This window comes from Piliocolobus tephrosceles, chromosome 16 (assembly GCF_002776525.5).
Source record: "Piliocolobus tephrosceles isolate RC106 chromosome 16, ASM277652v3, whole genome shotgun sequence".
Taxonomy (NCBI): Eukaryota; Metazoa; Chordata; class Mammalia; order Primates; family Cercopithecidae; genus Piliocolobus; species Piliocolobus tephrosceles.
In genome coordinates, this window is record NC_045449.1 from 46881595 (window position 1) to 46902002 (window position 20408).

The 20408-nt window shown below is 42.7% G+C and overlaps 1 protein-coding gene across 1 annotated transcript in view; it reads right to left on the reverse strand.

Moving 5' to 3' along the window:
* The window catches only part of KPNB1 (karyopherin subunit beta 1), a 37814-nt gene that overhangs the window by 9639 nt on the left and 7767 nt on the right, over positions 1 to 20408 (reverse strand). Inside the window, exons 4-15 of the mRNA XM_023204317.2 lie at positions 19964 to 20164; positions 18351 to 18503; positions 15728 to 15787; positions 13608 to 13697; positions 12525 to 12635; positions 11628 to 11729; positions 8285 to 8509; positions 6201 to 6392; positions 5257 to 5387; positions 2631 to 2778; positions 2232 to 2303; positions 694 to 838 (exon numbers count right to left, since the gene is read on the reverse strand). Coding sequence (XP_023060085.1) covers positions 694 to 838; positions 2232 to 2303; positions 2631 to 2778; positions 5257 to 5387; positions 6201 to 6392; positions 8285 to 8509; positions 11628 to 11729; positions 12525 to 12635; positions 13608 to 13697; positions 15728 to 15787; positions 18351 to 18503; positions 19964 to 20164 — 1630 coding nt within the window. The remainder of the gene's footprint in view (positions 1 to 693; positions 839 to 2231; positions 2304 to 2630; positions 2779 to 5256; positions 5388 to 6200; positions 6393 to 8284; positions 8510 to 11627; positions 11730 to 12524; positions 12636 to 13607; positions 13698 to 15727; positions 15788 to 18350; positions 18504 to 19963; positions 20165 to 20408) is intronic.

Below are 20408 nucleotides of genomic sequence, written 5' to 3' on the forward strand. Positions count from 1 at the left end.
CAGAAGAATTGCTTGAACCTGGGAGGTGGAGGCTGTGGTGAGCCAAGATTGTGCCACTTCAATCCAGCCTGGGCAACAGAACGAGTCTCAAAAAGAAAAAGAAAAAAAAAAACCACCTCTGCCACTCTTAGCTGCAAACTGGCTCTCTATTTAAATGGACTGACAAGGCAGTTACACAAATTTAAGTGGTGTGCACTTAAGTTCAATCTAACTTTGAAGTGACTCATGCCCCAGTAAAAGGACTATGCTTTCTGTAGTCAAAAATTCTTTAATGTCCTGGCAAGGAGGACTGCCTGGGCCCACAAGTTTGAGGCCAGCCTGAGCAATACAGTGAGACCCTATCTTCACACACACACAAAATTAAGCTGGGCCCAGTGGCTCACATCTATAATCCTACCACTTTGGGAGGCTGAGGCAGGAGGATCACTCAGGAGTTGAAGACCAGTCTGGGCAACATGACGAAACCCCACCTCTACCAAAAATACAAAAATTAGCCGGGCATGGTGGTGTGCACCTGTAGTCCCAGCTACTCGGGGGGCACTGAGGTGGAAGGATCACTTAAGCCCAGGATTTCAAGGCTGCAGTGTGCCAAGATCGTGCCACTGCACTCCAGCCTGGGTGACAATTACTTACGGCCACTGAAATGCCTACATTCCAAAGACATTCCCTGACCAGACAGTATTTCTCACTGACCTTCCACCAGTGTGCTAACTGCCATCAGGGCATCCTCTTGTACTCCCCCAGATCCAGCTGTGCTTTGGAACATCCTTAACAGGGAGGCCATAACCACATCAGAGATCTGCAAAGCATCTTGATGTTGCACTTTCCGGAGAACATTCTGTGAAATGAGTTAAGAGTTCAAGATCAGTTGATTCCAAATCTCCCATTCAGAACACTATACCTTTTCTTTTCTTTCTTTTTTTTTTTTTAAGACGGAGTCTCACTCTGTCACCCGGGCTGGAGTGCAGTGGCCGGATCTCAGCTCACTGCAAGCTCCGCCTCCCGGGTTCACGCCATTCTCCTGCCTCAGCCTCCCAAGTAGCTGGGACTACAGGCGCCCGCCACCTCGCCCGGCTAGTTTTTTGTATTTTTAGTAGAGATGGGGTTTCACAGTGTTAGCCAGGATGGTCTCGATCTCCTGACCTCGTGATCCGCCCATCTCGGCCTCCCAAAGTGCTGGGATTACAGGCTTGAGCCACCGCGCCCGGCCCTACCTTTTCTTTTTAAAAATCAATTAAGTCCCTTGATATTTTCTAATTTTGGGAATGCCAAATGTACTTTTTATACTCAAAAACATTGACAGTACCAGTCATCAGCAATGCATTTTAACATTTCTCCTGTTTCTCATTTCAGAACAAACGTGAGCTGATCCTCCATTGTGCAGAAGGTCATTTCCTCTGAACTGCGTTTGTCTTACTGTCTGACAAATCCCTGCTGGTAGCCTCCATAGTCCAGTCTTACTAGAATGATAGTTAAATTACTTCAGCTTTAGAGAAGGCCCTATCACCTTAGAGCTCTTACTCATAAACAAACAAAAAGCAACCCTTCCTATATCCTACCCGTTTACAGATCATCTAGAAATAATCTTGATACAATCAAACCAACCTGACTTCTCCCATCAAACATTCCTTCCTCACTCTTGTTTGTTTCAACGAATGTCACTGACATGAGGTCAAACACCAAATGTTTCAAAAGATGACGGTAAAAATTCAAGGCTTTATTTTTAGCCAAGTGAACTACAGCTGGGAACCAAATTTGACTGAGCAAGGCTTGAATAACCTAACAAAAAACCAAGAGTTTTTTGGTTTTCAAAATCAAAATACCAAAACCATTCAAGCTGCCAACACAAATGAACTATACAGCTGACAGGAACCATCACACATCAAGTAGTTTCCTTCTCTACACAGTGATGTTAGTTGAAACAAACAAGAGTGAGGACGGGAGGTTTGATGAGTGTATATTGAATTAGGAGAAGTTAAGTTGGTTTGATTTTATCAAGATTACATCTAGACCATCTGTAAGTAAGTAGGATTTGAATCTTTCTAGACAGACAGGAAAGGCAGGTGGGAAATTCCTCTCCCAATCAATCAATCACAGATCAAAGCCTTCTGAGAACAGCTTCTGATCTGCATCATCTATACCATTTTTGAGTTCTGTGTGTACACGAACTTGTCATACTGAGGTATTAATTATCTTCCCTGGAGTTAAGAATTGATAAGGCACCATCATACCTGAAGAGTTGCACAGAGTAAAGACTGAAGGTCATTGAACTGGATTCTATCGGATGTGCTCTGGATATGTGACTACAATGAAAATAAGAAAACATACTTTACATGAAAACCTTCCACTTTTGCTGGGACCATTTAATAATCTTCCCTAATACTAACACAGGAGAGTAGACAACAACAACAACAACAACAAAACCCATAATACATATAGTGGAACACATATATGAGTAAACCGTGACAAGTAATGCTAATGTTAAGGTGCAATGTTTTTTTGTATAAGCTTTATATCTGAGAAAATATATACTTAAATACTAAAAAGACAGAACAGTCTGGAAAACAGACCTAGGCGTCAAAAGTACTGCCCCATTCCCACCCATAGTCAGGGGTGCTCTTAGATCTCACCTCCATCTGAAGCACCTGTTGTAGTCGTTCCATGATGACCAAAGTCGTTTTCTGGACAGCAGGATAACAATCCTTGGCACTGTTTTTTACAATTTCCATCAGAGATTCATATGCAGAACTCCGCAGGTTGTTCTGGTGTCCATCAGGTCTGTAAAGAACACAGCAAAAATCTTAAAGACTCAACTGAAAAGGACAGGGAAGAACATAGACAATGTCTTGCCAAAAATAAGAACTCAGGAACTGGTATTACTGCAGACCTGGTTTGAGTCTGGAAACACAATATCCAAGAACCAAATCTTCAAGTCCTTTGAGCCAATGGCTATGTTCATTATGGTCTCCAGACAGTTAAAATTTAGAATGGCCCTTTTAGGAAATGGGCTAAAATTATAGAGGAAAAAATGGTTTGAAATGGTAAAGAATCATGTGAACAATTTAACAGGTTGTCTGAAGAGCTATGAAGAAAATACCCCAATTTTCTTGCCTAGATGTGGTGGCTCATGCCTGTAATCCCAGCAATTTAGGAGGCTGAGGCAGGCGGATCACTTGAGGTCAGTTTGAAACCAGCCTGGTCAACATGGTGAAACCCCATCTCTACTAAAAATATAAAAATTTGCCAGGCGTAGGGGCACATGCTTGTAATCCCAGCTACTCAGGAAGCTGAGACACAAGAATTCCTTGAACCTGGGAGGTGGAGGTTGCAGTGAGCCGAGACTGCACTCCAGGGCAACAAGATCAAAACTCTGTCTCAAAAACAAAAACAAACAAAAAAAAAGAAAATACCCCAATTTTCTTCATTCCTTTAAAAAAGATGTCTTCATATACAATCTCAAAGAGGCATGGAGATGATGGGCACAGTGGCTCAGGCCTCTAATCCCAGCACTTTGGGAGGCCAAAGTGGGCAGATCACCTGAGGTGTCAGGAGTTTGTGACTAACCTGGCCAACATGCAAAACCCCATCTCTACTATAGATACAAAAATTAGCCAGGCATGTTGGCGGGCACCTTTACTACCAGCTACTCGGGAGGCCGAAGTACGAGAATCACTTGAACCCGGGAGGCTGCAGTGAGCCAAGATTGCACAATTGCACACTCCAGCCTGGGTGACAAGAGCGAAACTCTGTCTCAAAAAAAAGGGAGATTTTTGTGCTTAACTCAGGTTTACTTTGCTCATGACTTTAGGTATAGCTCACACAAAACATGAACTGTTAAAGGTTGTCTCCAACTTAAAACGCCTTTAAACAACATTTCAAAAGCTTTTTTCTAAGTCAACTGCATTTACACCAAGTTCTTCATCCCATATAAAATATGGTTAGTTGGCCGGGCACGGTGGCTCATGCCTGTAATCCCAGCACTTTGGGAGGCCAAGGCAGGTGGATCACGAGGGTCAGGAGATCGAGACCATACTGGCCAACATGGTGAAACCCCATCTCTACTAAAAATACTAAAATTAGCTGGGCATGGTGGCATGTGCCTGTAGTCCCAGCTACTCAGGAGACTGAGGCAGAAGAATCGCTTGAGGAGGTTGCAATGAGCCAAGATTGCACCACTGCACTCCAGCCTGGGCAACAGAGCAGCACTCCGTCTCAAATAATAATAATAATAATAATAATAATGATAATAAAATAAAAATAAAAATGGTAGTTATTGGTGTGGCAATCAAATTCATAATGAAAACTATCATTTCTCTTGTAACCAAATACTCCTGTTAACTGTCAATGCTGCAAAATGAAGGAACCTCTCTAGATCAATTACTGTCTAAAAAGAAACTAGAGAAATTACACTATATTCAGATTTAAGCTGTATACTGAACAATTTTAAAGTAGGTGGAATCTGCATCTCTTTCTCTATCTTTAAACAAACCAGTCAACCAATCATGGGATCCTTTTTTTTTTGCTTTGAGACGGAGTTTCACTCTTGTTGCCCAGGCTGGAGTGCAGTGGCGCAATCTCAGCTCACTGCAACCTCCGCCTCCCAAGTTCAAGCAATTCTCCTGCCTCAGCCTCCCGATTAGCTGGGACTACAGGCATGCGCCACCACACCCAGCTAATTTTTTGTATTTTTAGTAGAGACGGGGTTTCACCATGTTAGCCAGACTGCTTTCGAACTCCTGACCTCAGGTGATCCAGTTGCCTCAGCCTCCCAAAGTGTTGGCATTACAGGCGTGAGCCACCGTGCCCAGTGGGATTTTTTTTTTTTTTCTGAGACCAAGTCTCGCTCTGTCGCCCAGGATGGAGTGCAGTGGCGCGATCTCAGCTCACTGCAAGCTCCGCCTCCCGGGTTCACGCCATTCTCCTGCCTCAGCCTCCTGAGTAGCTGGGACTATAGGCGCCCGCCACCACGCCTGGCTAATTTTTTGTATTTTTGGTAGAGACAGGGTTTTACCTTGTTAGCCAGGATGGTCTTGATCTCCTGACTTCGTGATCTGCCGGCCTCGGCCTCCCAAAGTGCTGGGATTATAGGCATGAGCCACTGTGTCAGGCCTCTGGCGGGATTCTTAATTCCTCTAGAGAAGGTAGAGTCTTGTCCTGTCTCACTATGCTTCTATGATTAAGCTAGGTATCCTCCACACAGAAGGCAATAGAACTTGGATGCAAAGACGTCACTCATTTCTGTGAAATATCAGTTACCTGTCTGTAGTCTCCAGGAGCTTCTGAACTATGAGTTCAAATGAAGAAGACAAGCAATAAGTAGCTGGTTCTTCCTGATCATCAGCAACATCTGCAGCTTCATAAGCAGCTTCAGCCAGACTGGAGAAAGCCTGAAATGCAGATAGGTTCAGTGTTAATCCTGAAAGAACCCCACACCTTAGGACCATCTCATTTTTCATTAAGATACTTTGGGCTGTGTCAGTGAACTTCCAACTTTTTCTGCCAAGGTAATCTCTAAGATGGCATTTTACAGGTATCTTTTAAATTAACTATTTATTTATTTGATTTGTACTTTCTGTTCATCCTGTCTGATAATCTGACAACTCTCTAAGCAGCAGAGTACTTTCACCAACACCTGCCATTTCTTCTGTTTCCAATCACAGAAATCCTGTCTGATAATTTGACAACTCTCTAAGCAGCAGAGTATTTTCAACAATACCTCCCATTTCGTTTCTCCTGTTTCCTTTCACAGACTTTTAGCCCCATTCCTTATATTCCTTATTTGAACTTCCTCCCCTTAACCAATTACATTAGCCTACACTGACTCAGCATTTAGGCTGCCCACTTTCCTTTCCTCTTGCCCTCTTCTCAGCAATGATACTTCTTGTAGCCAACAACTCTCTACCTTAATCAAAACTTCTTATCCCTAAGCAATTCAAGAAAGCAACCCAAGTCCAGATAGTTTCCCCACTGGGTTACCATGACTGTTCTAAGTGGTTCAGGAACCAGTAACCATGAGTCAACTGTTCCCACTGGCTCTTGCAGTTGGAATCTCCCCCACATTTTAATTGAATAAATTAGGAAGAAAATGTTATTTGGAAAAAAGCTTCCAGTGAGGCAGATCCATTTCTCTCCCACACCTTCTACTTTCTTGCCAATGGCAAAGGCAAGCTTCTTTTCTGACCAGGAAGAAAACCCCTTACCCAGCACACATTTGAAGCCACTCTGGGTTCAGCACTGAGGCCCTCAATCAGACACTGCAGCAGGGGAGCCAAGTAGACATCATTGATGGCAGCTTCAGGAAGCAGCTCACAAATTCTGCCTACAGTCCATGCAGCTGTATCTCGAACAACTACACTGGGGTCTTTCATTAATTCTATTAAGGTGGGCATAGCCTGAAAATATAACAGTTATTAGCAAAGCAAAACAAAGATTAAAATTCATGTTAACTACTACTTCAGAAAAAGAAATACTAATGGATGGCTTAATTCAAAAAAGTCACCAAGATACTTTTGTAATTTTACAGGACATAGTGTGAAACATCTTTCAAAATATTTGAAAATATCTTTCAAAACTCCAGTTTAGAGTTTTATATTAAGAATTTGGTGTAAATGCTTTCAGTAGTCTGCAATAAATTACTCAGATAGAGGCCGGGCATGATGGCTCATGCCTGTAATCCCAGCACTCTGGGAGGCTGAGGCAGGCAGATCATTTGAGGTCAGGAGTTCAAGACCAGCCTGGTCAACATGATGAAATCCGGTCTCTCTACTAAAAATACAAAAATTAGCTGGGCATGGTGGCACATAGTCCCAACTACTCAGGGAGCTAAAGCACGAGAATTGCTTGAGCTGGGGAGCTGGAGGTTGCAGTGAGCCTAGATTGCACCACTGCACTTAAGCACTCCAGCACAGGTAACAGAGTAAGACTCCAGCCCCCAGCCTCCCCACCTCAAAAAAAAAAAATAATTACTCAGATACTCAGAATTCCCAGGATGCAGCTATGATGGCATCTGGCTATATCCAGAAAGACTGAATTCTTTAAGCACTAAACTCAAGTATAACAAACTCCTTTTCTTTTTTTTTTGAGATGGAGTTTCACTCTTGTTGCCCAGGCTGGAGTGCAACGGCACGATTTTTAATAAAAAACAAGCACAACATTTCCACAAGAACATTTTCATTACATAAAGGCCATTTTTGTCCAAAGAATAGAATAATAATGCCATTATTAAAAATTATGGGGAATCAAGGCCAGGCACGGTGGCTCAAGCCTGTAATCCCAGCACTTTGGGAGGCTGAGACGGGCGGATCACGAGGTCAGGAGATCGAGACCATCCTGGCTAACATGGTGAAACCCTGTCTCTACTAAAAATACAAAAACTAGCTGGGCGAGGTGGCGGGCGCCTGTAGTCTCAGCTACTCGGGAGGCTGAGGCAGGAGAATGGCGTAAACCCGGGAGGCGGAGCTTGCAGTGAGCTGAGATCCGGCCACTGTACTCCAGTCCGGGCAACAGAGCAAGACTCCGCCTCAAAAAAATAAATAAATAAATAAATAAAAATAAAAATAAAAAGTATGGGGAATCAGTGCTAGGTGCAAAAAAAAATTACCAGGAAATGTTTACAACATAGTATTAAATGAAGAAACAAGTTATAAAACAATCTGCACAGAAAGCGCCTGTTGCACACACATACACACAGGAAAAAGCTTCAAGGATAAATACAGAGTTAAGAGTGGTTATTTCTGGGCAATGAAATTAAAGGTGACTTCTCTCTTGGCTTTTTTCAAGTCTCTGAATCATGCTGACTAATTAGAAACCTAAGAAATATATTTTACTCTCATTAAAAGTAAATAGGTATCAGGCTGGGCGCGGTGGCTCTCGCCTGTAATCCCAGCACTTTGGGAGGCCGAGGTGGGCGGATCACGAGGTCAGGAGATTGAGACCATCCTGGTTAACACAGTGAAACCCTGTCTCTACTAAAAATACAAAAAATTAGCCAGGTGTGTGGCGGACACCTGTAATCCCAGCTGCTCGGGAGGCTGAGGCAGGAAAATGGCGTGAACCCAGGAGGCGGAGCTTGCAGTGAGCCGAGATCGCACCACTGTACTCCCGCCTGGGGGGAAAAAGAAAGACTCTGTCCCCAAAAAAAAAAAAAAAAAAAAGGTAAATAGGTATCTAGAAATAATCTTTGTAGATGACAATTTACAGTTTTGTTTTGAAAAACAGAGAAGATATGTTTTAAGTTTAAACAATAAAGATTCTACTTTCTACTCCAAAAATCCCTCAGCTTCACCTGTATAACTAGTGGTTTGAGCTGACTGGGCTCTGGTCCTTCCAAGATACAACCAAAAGCCATCACTGCTGCATCCCGGTACCGCCAATCTGGGTTCTTGATGTGTTCTTTAATGAACGGGAGGACATGTGGGACAATGTCATCTTCACAGCAGGTGGCCAGAAGCATGAGGCACACCCCTGCTGCTTTGCAGGGGTTCCAGTCATCGTCATCATCATTTTCGTCCTGGTGAAAGAATATGGCACTAGTTAAGATTTTGTCCAAAGAATCATTTTAACTCTAAAGGTCCTCTGACTACTTGAATGTCTTTAGAACTTAAACTTCAGGGAAATAAAATATAAGACCTTTATATTTTATCTCTTCCACAAACATTCATCACAGCATAGTCTTTGTTAAACAAGATTCAGAAGGAAGATTCCATTTAGTACTAAACAAGAATGAAAAAATTTCAACTACATCCAAAAAGAATGAATCCCAAACATTTAGAACAAAATGCAGAACTAGAGTGTATGCTGTATGATTCCAGTTATATAAAGTCCAAAATTGGCCAGGCGCGGTGGCTCACGCCTGTAATCCTAGTACTTTGGGAAGCTAAGACAGGTGGATCACCTGAAGTCAGGAGTTTGAGACCAGCCTGGTCAACGTGGCGAAATCCCATCTCTACTAAAAATACCAAACTTAGCCAGGTGTGGTGGCACGTGCCTGTAGTCCCAGCTACTCAAGAGGCCAAAAAAAATTGCTTAAACCTGGAAGGCGGAGGTTGCAGTGAGCCGAGATTGCGCCACTGCACTCCAGCCTGTGTAACATAGTGAGACTGTCTCAGAAAAAATAAATAAATAAAAAGAATAAATAACGTCCAAAATCAACAAAAATTAACCTATGGAATAACAGACCAGGAGAGTGAGGGAGTTTCATGACTAGAAAGAAGACATGATTCAATCGTAAGTTCAAAAAAGAGGCAAGGCGCAGTGGCTCATGCCTGTAATCCCAGCACTTTAGGAGGCCAAGGCAGGCAGAACACTTGAGGTCAGGACTTCGACACTAGCCTGGTCAACATGGTGAAACCTGGTCTCTACTAAAAATACAAAGATTAGCTGGGTATAGTGGCACATGCCTGTTAATCCCAGCTACTTGGGAGGCTGAGGCAAAATTATCACATGAACCTGGGAGATGAAGGTTGTAGTGAGCCAAGACTGCCCCACCACACTCCAGCCTGGATGACAGAGTGAGACTCTGTATCCCCCATCCCCCCAAAAGACAAAAAACAAAAACACAAAAGTTCAAAAAAGAAAAGATTCCACTAATATCTCCTCTTAAGTTAAAATCCAAGGTATAGCTTCCTAATTGTGGCCATTCACACCACATAGTAACTTAAGGCAGGTTGCCTATGCAGTTTCAGAAAATCACACAAAGAATAATTTGTTCTCAAAGGGGAAAAGCACAGTAAAAATATAAGAAAGTAGGCCGGGTGTGGTGGCTCATGCCTGTAATCCCAGCACTTTGGGAGGCCAAGGTGGGCGGATCACGAGGTCAAGAGATCGAGATCATCCTGGTCAACATGGTGAAACCCCATCTCTACTAAAAATACAAAAATTAGCTGGGCGTAGTGGTGCATGCCTGTAGTCCCAGCTACTCAGGAGGCTGAGGCAGGAGAATCGCTTGAACCCAGGAAGCAGAGGTTGCAGTGAGCCGAGGTCGCACCACTGCACTCCAGCCTGGCGACAGAGTGAGACTCCGTCTAAGGAATAAACAAACAAATAAAATATAAAATATATACATACACACACACACACACACACAAAAGACAAGACACAAAGTCGAAAGATAAAAATAGCAACGATAGGCATAGCGCAGTGGCTCATGCCTGTAATCCCAGCACTTTGGGAGGCTGAGGCGGGCGGATCACCTGAGGTCAGGAGTTCGAGACCAGCCTGGCCAACATGGCAAAACCTCATTTCTACGAAAATACAAAAATTAGCTGGTTGTGATGGTGCGCACCTATATTTCCAGCTACTTGGGAGGCTGAGGTGGGACACTGCTTGAACCCGGGAGGCAGAGGGTGCAGTGAGCCGAGATCATGCCATTGCACTCCAGCCTGGGCGACAGAGTATGACTCCATCTCAAAACAAAAGAAAAAACAAAAACAAAAAACCTGAGAGATTAAAATGTAAGGGAACACCCAGTTCATTTTAATCCAAACACATCCCTACTTAGCTTTTGAAACTACTATATTGAGAATCATACACATCCCTAAAAACAATTACATTCCTGTGTACAAAGAAATGATGCGGTGCTCAGTTACCAGCATTGTTTCCTCAGAGTACTAGCAGCTCTTTGGTAATAACTTCACATGCACCAAAAGAACCTTCCCAAACACCATATCAAGAAACACTGTGTTCCATAAAGTCAGGAGAACAAAAGCAACCAGGACACGGTCCTCATAAAAGAACTTCTATAGTTACTCATTAGACCCCAATCTTTTTTTTTTTTTTTTTGAGACGGAGTCTTGCTCTGCCACCCAGGCTGGAGTGCAGTGGCCGAATCTCAGCTCACTGCAAGCTCCGCCTCCCGGGTTCACGCCATTCTCCTGTCTCAGCCTCCCGAGTAGCTGGGACTACAGGTACCCGCCTCGTCACCCGGCTAGTGTTTTGTATTTTTTAGTAGAGACGGGGTTTCACCGTATTAGCCAGGATGGTCTAGATCTCCTGACCTTGTGATCCGCCCGTCTCAGCCTTCCAAAGTGCTGGGATTACAGGCTTGAGCCACCGCGCCCGGCCTAGACCCCAATCTTTATGAAGTCTTGTCACTTTACTTTCAGCCTGAATCTTAATAATTCAAGTTAATCATCTTAAAGGATTAGTAGAAGGGTTTCTTTCTTGGGTTGGGGTCCTTCATTAGGATCTGAATAACTCATATCCGACTTCTTTAGCATTTTAAAAGCATATACCCTGTGAACTCACAAAAGTATCCTAGACATTAGAACAGATAGGCAAGTGGCCTAACACCAGCATATCTTTGCTCCCAACCTTGCTTCACTGAAGCTTTGATAGAGCACCTCTCTTCTATGAGTTTGGACAATGGAGCACTCAGGAAATCAGAGCAGCACGTGGCTCACTCCCAAGCAAGATGCATCTGAGATGTTAAGACCTAGTTCTCCTTCACAAAGAAGTCAGCGCCTAGGGGATCTTCTAGATCCAGCTTAGCTGTTCCTGAGCCATCAACAACAGAACATCAAATAGTTGATGGGTTGCCAAGTTCCTTCCATGGAAACTGTTCCACAGCAAACAGTTTACTCTTAGTAAGGTTTCACAGCTTACCTACCTATATTTGGAAGGTAACTCACCTGTTTAGTTAGTGTCTGTGTGAGGATTGGAACCAGATACTGTAGTGCTCCCTTGGCATAAAACTTGCTGGTGTGCTCAGGGGGCCGTCCTTGTTCTGCTGCCTGAGGAGAAACAAAGCAAATTCTAGACAAAAGCAACCAAGCTCTGTATACTAAAGGCATACAATGAGAGCTGACCAGGGATCTCTTAACAGAAACAGAAACATACAGGGACAAATGGTAACATACAATGTGATCTTGGAAAGTGCTCATTTTTTGGTCTACTTCAGTGAGAATCTTTTAGACCCTTTTAGGCCATATATTACAGGTCCAAGGCAACATTAAGTTAACTTTTTTTCATAAGTTCAATTCGTATTGACAACCTGATATTTAAATGTTCCTTGGATCAACACACACACCCAGTTTGCCTAAAGATGCCAAAAAAAAAATTTTTATTTTTGTCCTGAAATAAGTATAAAGACAAAGCTGGAAACAAAACTTTGAATTCAAAGATTCCAAGTACAGAACTCCACCTTCTCCCCCATATCTGACTCTTTCACCAGAGTTAGTAAAATATCAATTATACATCCCAGGCTTGCATTAGGACTTCCAAAAGGAAGTAATTCAGCATCAGGTATCACCTTGGTAAACTGCGACAGCCTGCTGCCCCCTTGTGTTCACAGTGATAATACCACTATTTATGCTCAATCATGCCTGACTGCTTGGCAAAAACAGAGAGCCCTCATAAATTATCTGCCTTCTTCATGAAGGGCTCTGGCTAGCAGAAAAATCAAAATCTCTGCCAATGGAGATACCCTCTAAACCCAGACAGAATAAAGTTCTCCTAGAAGGGGAATGTCATCCACAAATGAGATATGTCCCAAAGTCTATTCAGAATAATAGTTCTCCCCAGCTCACCTCTGAAGCCTCAATGGCCAAATCCATTTCCTCATCACAGACATTGGACCAGAATTCTATCCCTTGTAGGGCCACCTCATCAATGTCACTTTTCATTGCTTCAATTGTGATCTTAAGAACAAAAACACCCCAGGCCCCAAATAAGTACTGATTCAAGTGAGTCCCCGCTCCAACCCGGCTTTAACCACAGACATGCAAATTTCAGAAATGTAACTTATAAAAAGCAAGCTAGGCTTGAAAGAAAAGATAGAAAAAGGAAGATTTTCTTTCTTTTTTTTGGAGATAGGGTCTCACTCTGTCACCTGGGCTGGAGTACAGTAGCACAATCTCAGCTCACTGCAACCTCCACCTCCTACGCTCAAGCAAACCTCCCACCCCAGCCTCCTGAGTAGGCGGGACCACAGGTGCACGCCACCTCACCGGGCTTATTTTTGTATTTTTTGTAGAGGCAGGGTTTCACCATGTTGCCCAAGCTGGTCTCAAACTCCTGAATTCAAGTGATCCATCATTCTCAGCCTCCCAAAGTGTTGGGATTACAGGCATGAGTCACCAACCCAGCCTCAGATTTTCAAAATGCAGGTTTTTTCTTTTTTGCTTTTGAGACAGAGTCTCACTTTGTGGCCCAAGTTGGAGTGCAATGGCACGATCTTGGCTCACTGCAACCTCTGCCTCCTGGGTTGAAGCGATTCTCCAGCCTCAGCCTCCCAACTAGCTGGGATTACAGGCGCATGCCACCATGTTCAGCTAATTCTTGTATTTTCAGTAGAGACGGGATTTCACCATGTTGGCCAGGCTGGTCTCGAACTCCTGACTTCAGGTGATGTGCCAGCCTCAGTGTCCCAAAGTGCTAGGATTACAGGCATTAGCCACCGGGCCTGGCCTCAAAATGAAGGTCTTTTACCCACACAAAGTAGCACGAGTTTTCTTGGCACACCACTGATAAGCTTAAACCTAACAGTCTCAGGGAATTTCCTTGATTCCATAATATTAAGTAAAATATTACAGAATTGGCAAACTAGCAACTAAGGATGATGGGCTCTGTAATTAGCTACAAGCTCAAATCATATAAATAGAAACACTTACTGCAAAAAGAGCAGGACCCATATATGTCTCCATGTACTGATAATATAAGGACATTATCTTCACCAGATTCTGTAAAGCAGCCACTCGTACCTTTTATGAAGAGCAGATCAGACAGTTTACTAAAATAACAATGCAATCTGACAAAGTTAGAGTCACTCAAATGGGCCAATAATCTTAAGGATTAATTGAGGTAAATATGGGATATGTTATCATTTCCCTAAAATTCGTTCTCTCCCTTCAATTCCCTCATTATCCGTTCCTATTTATTTTCCCTCAGTGCCCCCCGCCTTTTTTTTTTTTTTTTGCTTTAAAGGTGCATGTGGAACCCATGGTAGGGCTAAATTCACTAATACTATATTCTTTATTTTTTGGGGAGGGGACAGAGTTTCACTCTTGTTGCCCAGGCTGGAGTGCAGTGGGGTGATCTTGGCTCACTGCAAACTCTGCCTCCCAGATTCAAGCAATTCTCATGCCTCAGCCTCCCAAGTAGCTGGGAATACAGGTGCCTGCCACCATGCCTGGCTAATTTTTTGTATTTTTAGTAGAGACAGGGTTTTGCTATGTTGACCAGGCTCATTTTGAACTCCTGGAGCTCAGGCAATCCACTCACCTCAGTCACCTAAAGTGCTAGGATTAAAGGTGTGAGCCACTGCACCCGGCCATTTCTCTTTTTTGAGACAGTCTTCTTGCTCTGTCACCCTGGTGCAAGTATAGTAGCCATGATCATGGCTCACTGCAGCCTCAACCACCAGGCTCAAGCAATCCTCCCACTTCAGCCTCCCACATAGCTTGGACTACAGGCTCACCCCATCACGCACAACTAATTTTTGTGGACACGGAGTTTCGTCATGTTGCCCAGACTGGTCTCCAACTCCTGGGCTCAAGCGATCCTCTGGCCTCAGCCTCCCAAAGTGCTGGGATTACAGGCATGAGCCACAATACCCAGTCACCCAGTCCTTTTTTTTTTTTTGAGATGGACTCTCCCAGGCTGGAGTGCAGTGGTATGATCTCAGCTCACTGCAACCTCCACCTCCCAGGTTCAAGTGATTCTCCTGCCTCAGCCTCCTGAGTGGCTGAGATTACAGATATGCGCCTGTGAAGTGTTGGGATTACAGGTGTAAGCCACTGCACCTGGCCTCAGTCCTTTTTTTTTTTTTTGTATTAAAGGTGCGTGTGGAACCCACGGTAGGGCTAAATTCACTAATACTATTCAGACTGAAGACGTTACTTCTACCTTCTTGAAGGGTCAGGTTTCAGGTATAACAATAGCAAAGCTGCTTTAATGGCTAGTGTGGAAAACAATCACTTGAATAAGTGATTGTTGGCAATAAAGTAGCAAATCACTATGGCAATAAAGTAGCAAAGCCAATCAAAAACTTTTTCTCCCTTAACTGTTTGTGTATACATATATTTTTAGTAGAAACGGCTTGAATAACCTACGGCAATGAAGTAGCAAAGCTGATCAAAAATGTCTTCTCCCTTAACTGTTTATTTGTGTATATTTTTTAGTAGAGATGGTGTCACTATGTTGCCCAGGTTGTTCTCCAACGTCTGACCTCAGTGATCCTCCTGCTTTGGCCTCCCAAATTGCTGGGATTATAGTGTGAGCCACCACACTGGCCCCTTAAACCTTTTTTAAGAGGATGGCAACCTCCATTACAATTCTTCCCTCTTCTCCAATGTTTTTATTAATATTAATTATCATGATTACTTTTTGAGATGGAGTCTCACTCTGTTTGCAGTGGCATGATCTTGGCTCACTGCAACCTCCGCCTCCCAGGTTCAAGCAATTCTTGTACCTCAGCCTCCCCAGCAGCTGGGACTACAGGCACGTGCCACCACACCCAGCTAATTTTTTTGTATTTTTAGTAGAGACAGGGTTTCACCATGTTGGCCAGACTGGTATGAAACTCCTAACCTCAGATAATCTGCCTGCCATGGCCTCCCAAAGTGCTGGGATTACAGGTGTGAGCCACCATGCCCAGCCAGAATATTAATTATTAGTAACAATCAAACCTTATTGCTGAAGTCAACTGATTCCCAATATTTCAAACTTATATTAGATTTGACATTTCCTAGGAAAGATGTGAGACAGATTTTTCACATAACCTTACACTTACCCTTGTATCTGGACACTGTGTGGCTTCACAGACCACCTGCATAATAAAGTGCCTTTCAGACTGTAGGAAGAATAAAAATAAAGAGAATTAGGAGAGCATAACCTGTACATAGGAAGATTTCCAGACTCCCTCTACAAGGAAAACCGCTCGCTCCCTCAGGGCCCCACACAGCCCTGCCTGGTACAATCAAGCCACTCTCCCTTGAGATGGTACCGCACTATAAAGGCTATAAAGAGTTTACCTTCGGTGTCTGCTATGTGACTTGCCCTCCAATGAGGTCCCTAATCTTTTAATCTCCAAGATGACCTTCACTAACAAAGACTTCAGGAAGGAAACAGAAAAATGTAGGTCACAAGGTTTAAATAAAAATGGTTGGTTAAAAGATAAAAATCTACATGTAGGAAAATCAATTTCCTTATACTTAAAATATAAGAGAATTCAAAACATCTGCTTTATTTCAGAGACCAAATTTGTTTTCTGAGAGGTAGCAAATTCACATCAAATGTGGCGAGAAAAGGGAGAACAGAGTAATGAACTTTGTGTGCTACCCTCCTAAATCTTCCAAAATCTATTAAGGAAAAATCCAGTTTTTTAATCAATTAGAATTGCCATTTGCTCTGGGGTTTCAGACCTTTCCAAAGTCAAGAAATGGTAAAAAGCCAGCTAAAGTGTCAACAAACATATATACAGAAATACTTTCAGACCATGACCCCGACAATTTTACTTGTAGGTATTTACCCAAAAGGACTGAAAGCAGAGTCTCAAAGATACACATGCATACCCATGTTCATAGCAGCATTACCCACAATAGCCAAAAGGTGGAAGCAAGCCAAATGGCCGTGGATGGACGACTAGATAAACAAAATGTGGCATATACACACAATGGAATATTAATCACCCTTGAAAAGCAAATTTTGACAAATGCTACCCCTTAGATGAATCTCGAGGACATCATATTAAGTAAAACAAACCAGTTGCAAAAAGACAAATATTATATTATTCCACTTATGTAAGGTATTTTGTTAGAGTAGTAAAATACGTAGAAACTGAAAGTAAAATGATGGTTACCAGTGGCTGAGAAAAGGGGAAATGAGGAGTTGTTGTTCAGTATGTACAGTTTCAGTTTTGCAAGATGAAAAAGTTGTGGAGACTGTTTCCACAGCAATGTGAATCTACTTAACTGTACATTTAAAAATGATTTAAGATGGTGAGTTTTATGTTATTCATTGCATTTTCAGCCAAAAGTTTACATATATATTATATATACACACAAAATGTTTACATATACATTATATATACACATACATATATATGTGTATATGTACATATATCTATACACATACACACACACATATATGTATTTTTTTTTGGAAACAGAGTCTTGCTCTGTTGCCCAGGCTGAAGTACAGTGGTGCAATCTTGAGCCTTGAACTCCCAGGCTCAAGTGATCCTCCCACCTCAGCTTCCCAAGTAGCTGGGATTATAGGCATGTGCCAGAACACCTGGCTATATCCTGTTTCTTAAAAACACCTTCCTAAGGTGGTATGAAACAGACCAATTGCCATAATTTTTATTTATTTCATTTTTCATTCTTTTTCTTTCCATTATAAGCCCTGTAAACACAAGAGCTCATAAAGCTGGTTAAGAACTCAGTTGTTCCTCTCCACAGAAATCTTTATTTTTTAGAGACAGGGTCTTGTTACATCATCCAGGCTAGTCTCAAACTCCTGGCTTCAAGTGATCCTTTTGCCTTCGTGGCCCAAAGTGTTGGGATTACCGGATGTGAGCCCCAGCACCCAGCCTCTCCAAAATCTTTAGTACAAGGCAAAAGATTTAAAAGATTTACACAACCTTAAATGAAACCAAAGTAAACCAAAGTATATAGTACATACCATTATTTCTTTCTTTCTTTCTTTTTTTTTTTTTTTGAGACAGTCTTGCTCTGTTGCTCAGGCTGGAATACAGTGGTGCAATCTCAGCTCACTGCAACCTCTGCCTCCCAGGTTCAAGTGATTCTCCTGCCTCGGCCTCCAGAGTAGCTGGGATTACAGGCGCACGCCACCACGCCCGGCTAATTTTTTTGTATTTTTAGTAGAGATGGCGTTTCACCATGTTGGTCAGGCTGGTCTCGAACTCCTGACCTGATGATCCACCCCCGGCTCCCCAACCAGCCTTCCAAAGTGCTGGGATTACAGGCTTGAGCCACCGTGCCCAGCCTATTTCTTTCTTTTTTTTAAGAGACTGTATCTGACTTTGTTGCCCAGGCTGGCCTTGAACAACTGGCCTCAAGCAATCCTCCCGTCTCAGCCTCTGAAGTAGCTGGAGTACAAGTATGCACCACCATGCCCTATAATTTTAAAAAACCCAACAACATTCCACACTTCGGACTGCAAAAGGAAAAACCTAAGCTCAGAAACACTTTATTTCCAAAAGCATGATGTGAAATGGCAAACACTCCATGGGCATATCTCACACAATACAAACTGGACTAAATGGGAAACAAATACTTTTAAGTAGGTGGTAGTTTCTAAATCATAAACTTAAGAAAACAAAACAAAAAACTAACATTAAATTCTTTCATCCTTTACTGTCTGAATCTATACCTTATTGTGAAAAAACTTACCTCTTTATCAAAGTTTGCTTTGGTGAACTCCAATGAGTTCAGGAGTGCATTAGTTGCAGCTAGCTTCACATTATTACTAGGCTCTTCTTTCCTCATCCCCTGGATTATGGCAGTCAGAATCTCATTAGATTTATCTTGTAGCTGCTCTGGGTCCTGTAACAAGCAGAGAAGTGCAATGAATATACAGTCGGCCCTCTACAGCCATGGGTTACACATCTGTGGACTCAAGCAACTATGGATTGAAAATATTTAGAGGAAAAAAAATGGATGGTTGCATTTGTACTGCACCAAAAGGTGCGTGTACACCTTTTTTTCTTGTCATCATTCCCTTAATATAGTATACCAACTATTAATATAGCGTTTACATTGAATTAGGTATTGTAAGTATTCTAGAGATGATTTAAAGTATAAAGTATATGGGAGGATGTACATAGGTTATATGCAAATACTATACCATTTTATATAACAGACTTGAACATCTGAGGATTTTGGTACCTGAGGAGGGTGTTGGGATCAATTCACTCCAGAAGACTGCCATAAGGAGTTAACGACTAATCAGCAGTCCTTTTTCTGTTCTTAACTTAAGAGACAGGGTCTATACTGCCCAGACTGAAGCGCAGGAGCTATTCATAGGCACTACCACAGTGCACTGCACCCTCAAATTCCTGGGTTCAAGTGATCCTCCCACATCAGCTTCCCAAGCAGCTGGGACTACAGGTGTAAGCTACTGTGCCTGGCTTAATCGGCAGTCCTTTTAACTGTAAAATTCACTCAAGAAAGAATCATGACTTGGTGATCTTTCCCCACCCATTTCCACTTGGGAATAAAACTGCAAACCACCTGCAAAGTATCTCATGGTACTGGCAGTCCAAAACTGAACGAAAGCAAGTCAAATTCATCAACTTCATCTTTGACTTCTTAGTATAATGACTCTGGGTATGAGGTAATATTAGCTTTTTTCCCCCTTCTGTGCAAATGGAGATGGCAGTCTGTTGGTGTTTTCCAGGCCATCTGTACTCTACAGTAAAGCTTCAGGACATTTAAGGGCCAAGGCCAAGAATCAATACCTGGGCACATCGAGGGAGTCTAAGCCCAGGTCAAGTGCTGTGGGCTCCTGTGTTTCATAAAGTCTATATATTAAAATAGACACCAAGAGTGGTAACCTCATCAGGAACAGTAGTGCTGGGAGGGCTGCATCTAAAATACCTTGTCTCCAGTGGCTAAACCAACTACATCAAGTGTTGGCAAAACTTTCCGTAATGTAGTAAATTAAAATGCACCACAACAATCATGGTACATTCAGGATCTTAAGAAAAAGGATTAGTCAGTGATGCTCCAAATGAGAATATCCTCATTTTGTAAGTCTAGAATCTAAGACTCTTCAAACAGGGACTTCTGTTTTCAGTTTGCGATCCTCAAGTTTCTTAACTTTAGGACATGATTAGCAATGTGAAGACAGAAGCCTAAGGGAAATAAATCAGTCTTACTTTCAAAACACTGTGCAATTTAGCTTGGCTTTCTTCGTGATTCAATAAGGTAGTACCAATATCATTCATGTCACAGCTAGAGGCAATCAGAGGTATATAAACCAAATACATTAGGCAAGCACTTACTATATCTTGGCAAATATAACCGATAGCTTCCAATGTCGACTCCTTCATGTGCTCTGTGCTGTTGGGGTTTGTGACATTGGCCACCAGCTGAGGAATGAGTTCTGGCCACTGGTTTACTGGGATCTCTGCACAAGCAATACCAGCCACACACTGTGAGGCAGAACTAGGCCGGTAAGTTTCTGTGCCCAATGTCTGCAAAACCTGCACCAAAAAAGACAAAAGATACAAATTTCTTTTTTTTTTCTTTTGAGATGGAGTCTCGCTCTGTCGCCCAGGCTGAAGTGCAGTGGCCGCATCTCAGCTCACTGCAAGCTCCGCCTCCCGGGTTTACGCCACTCTCCTGCCTCAGCCTCCTAAGTAGCTGGGACTACAGGCACCCGCCACCTCACCTTGCTAGTGTTTTTTTTGTATTTTTTGGTAGAGACAGGGTTTCATCGTGTTAGTG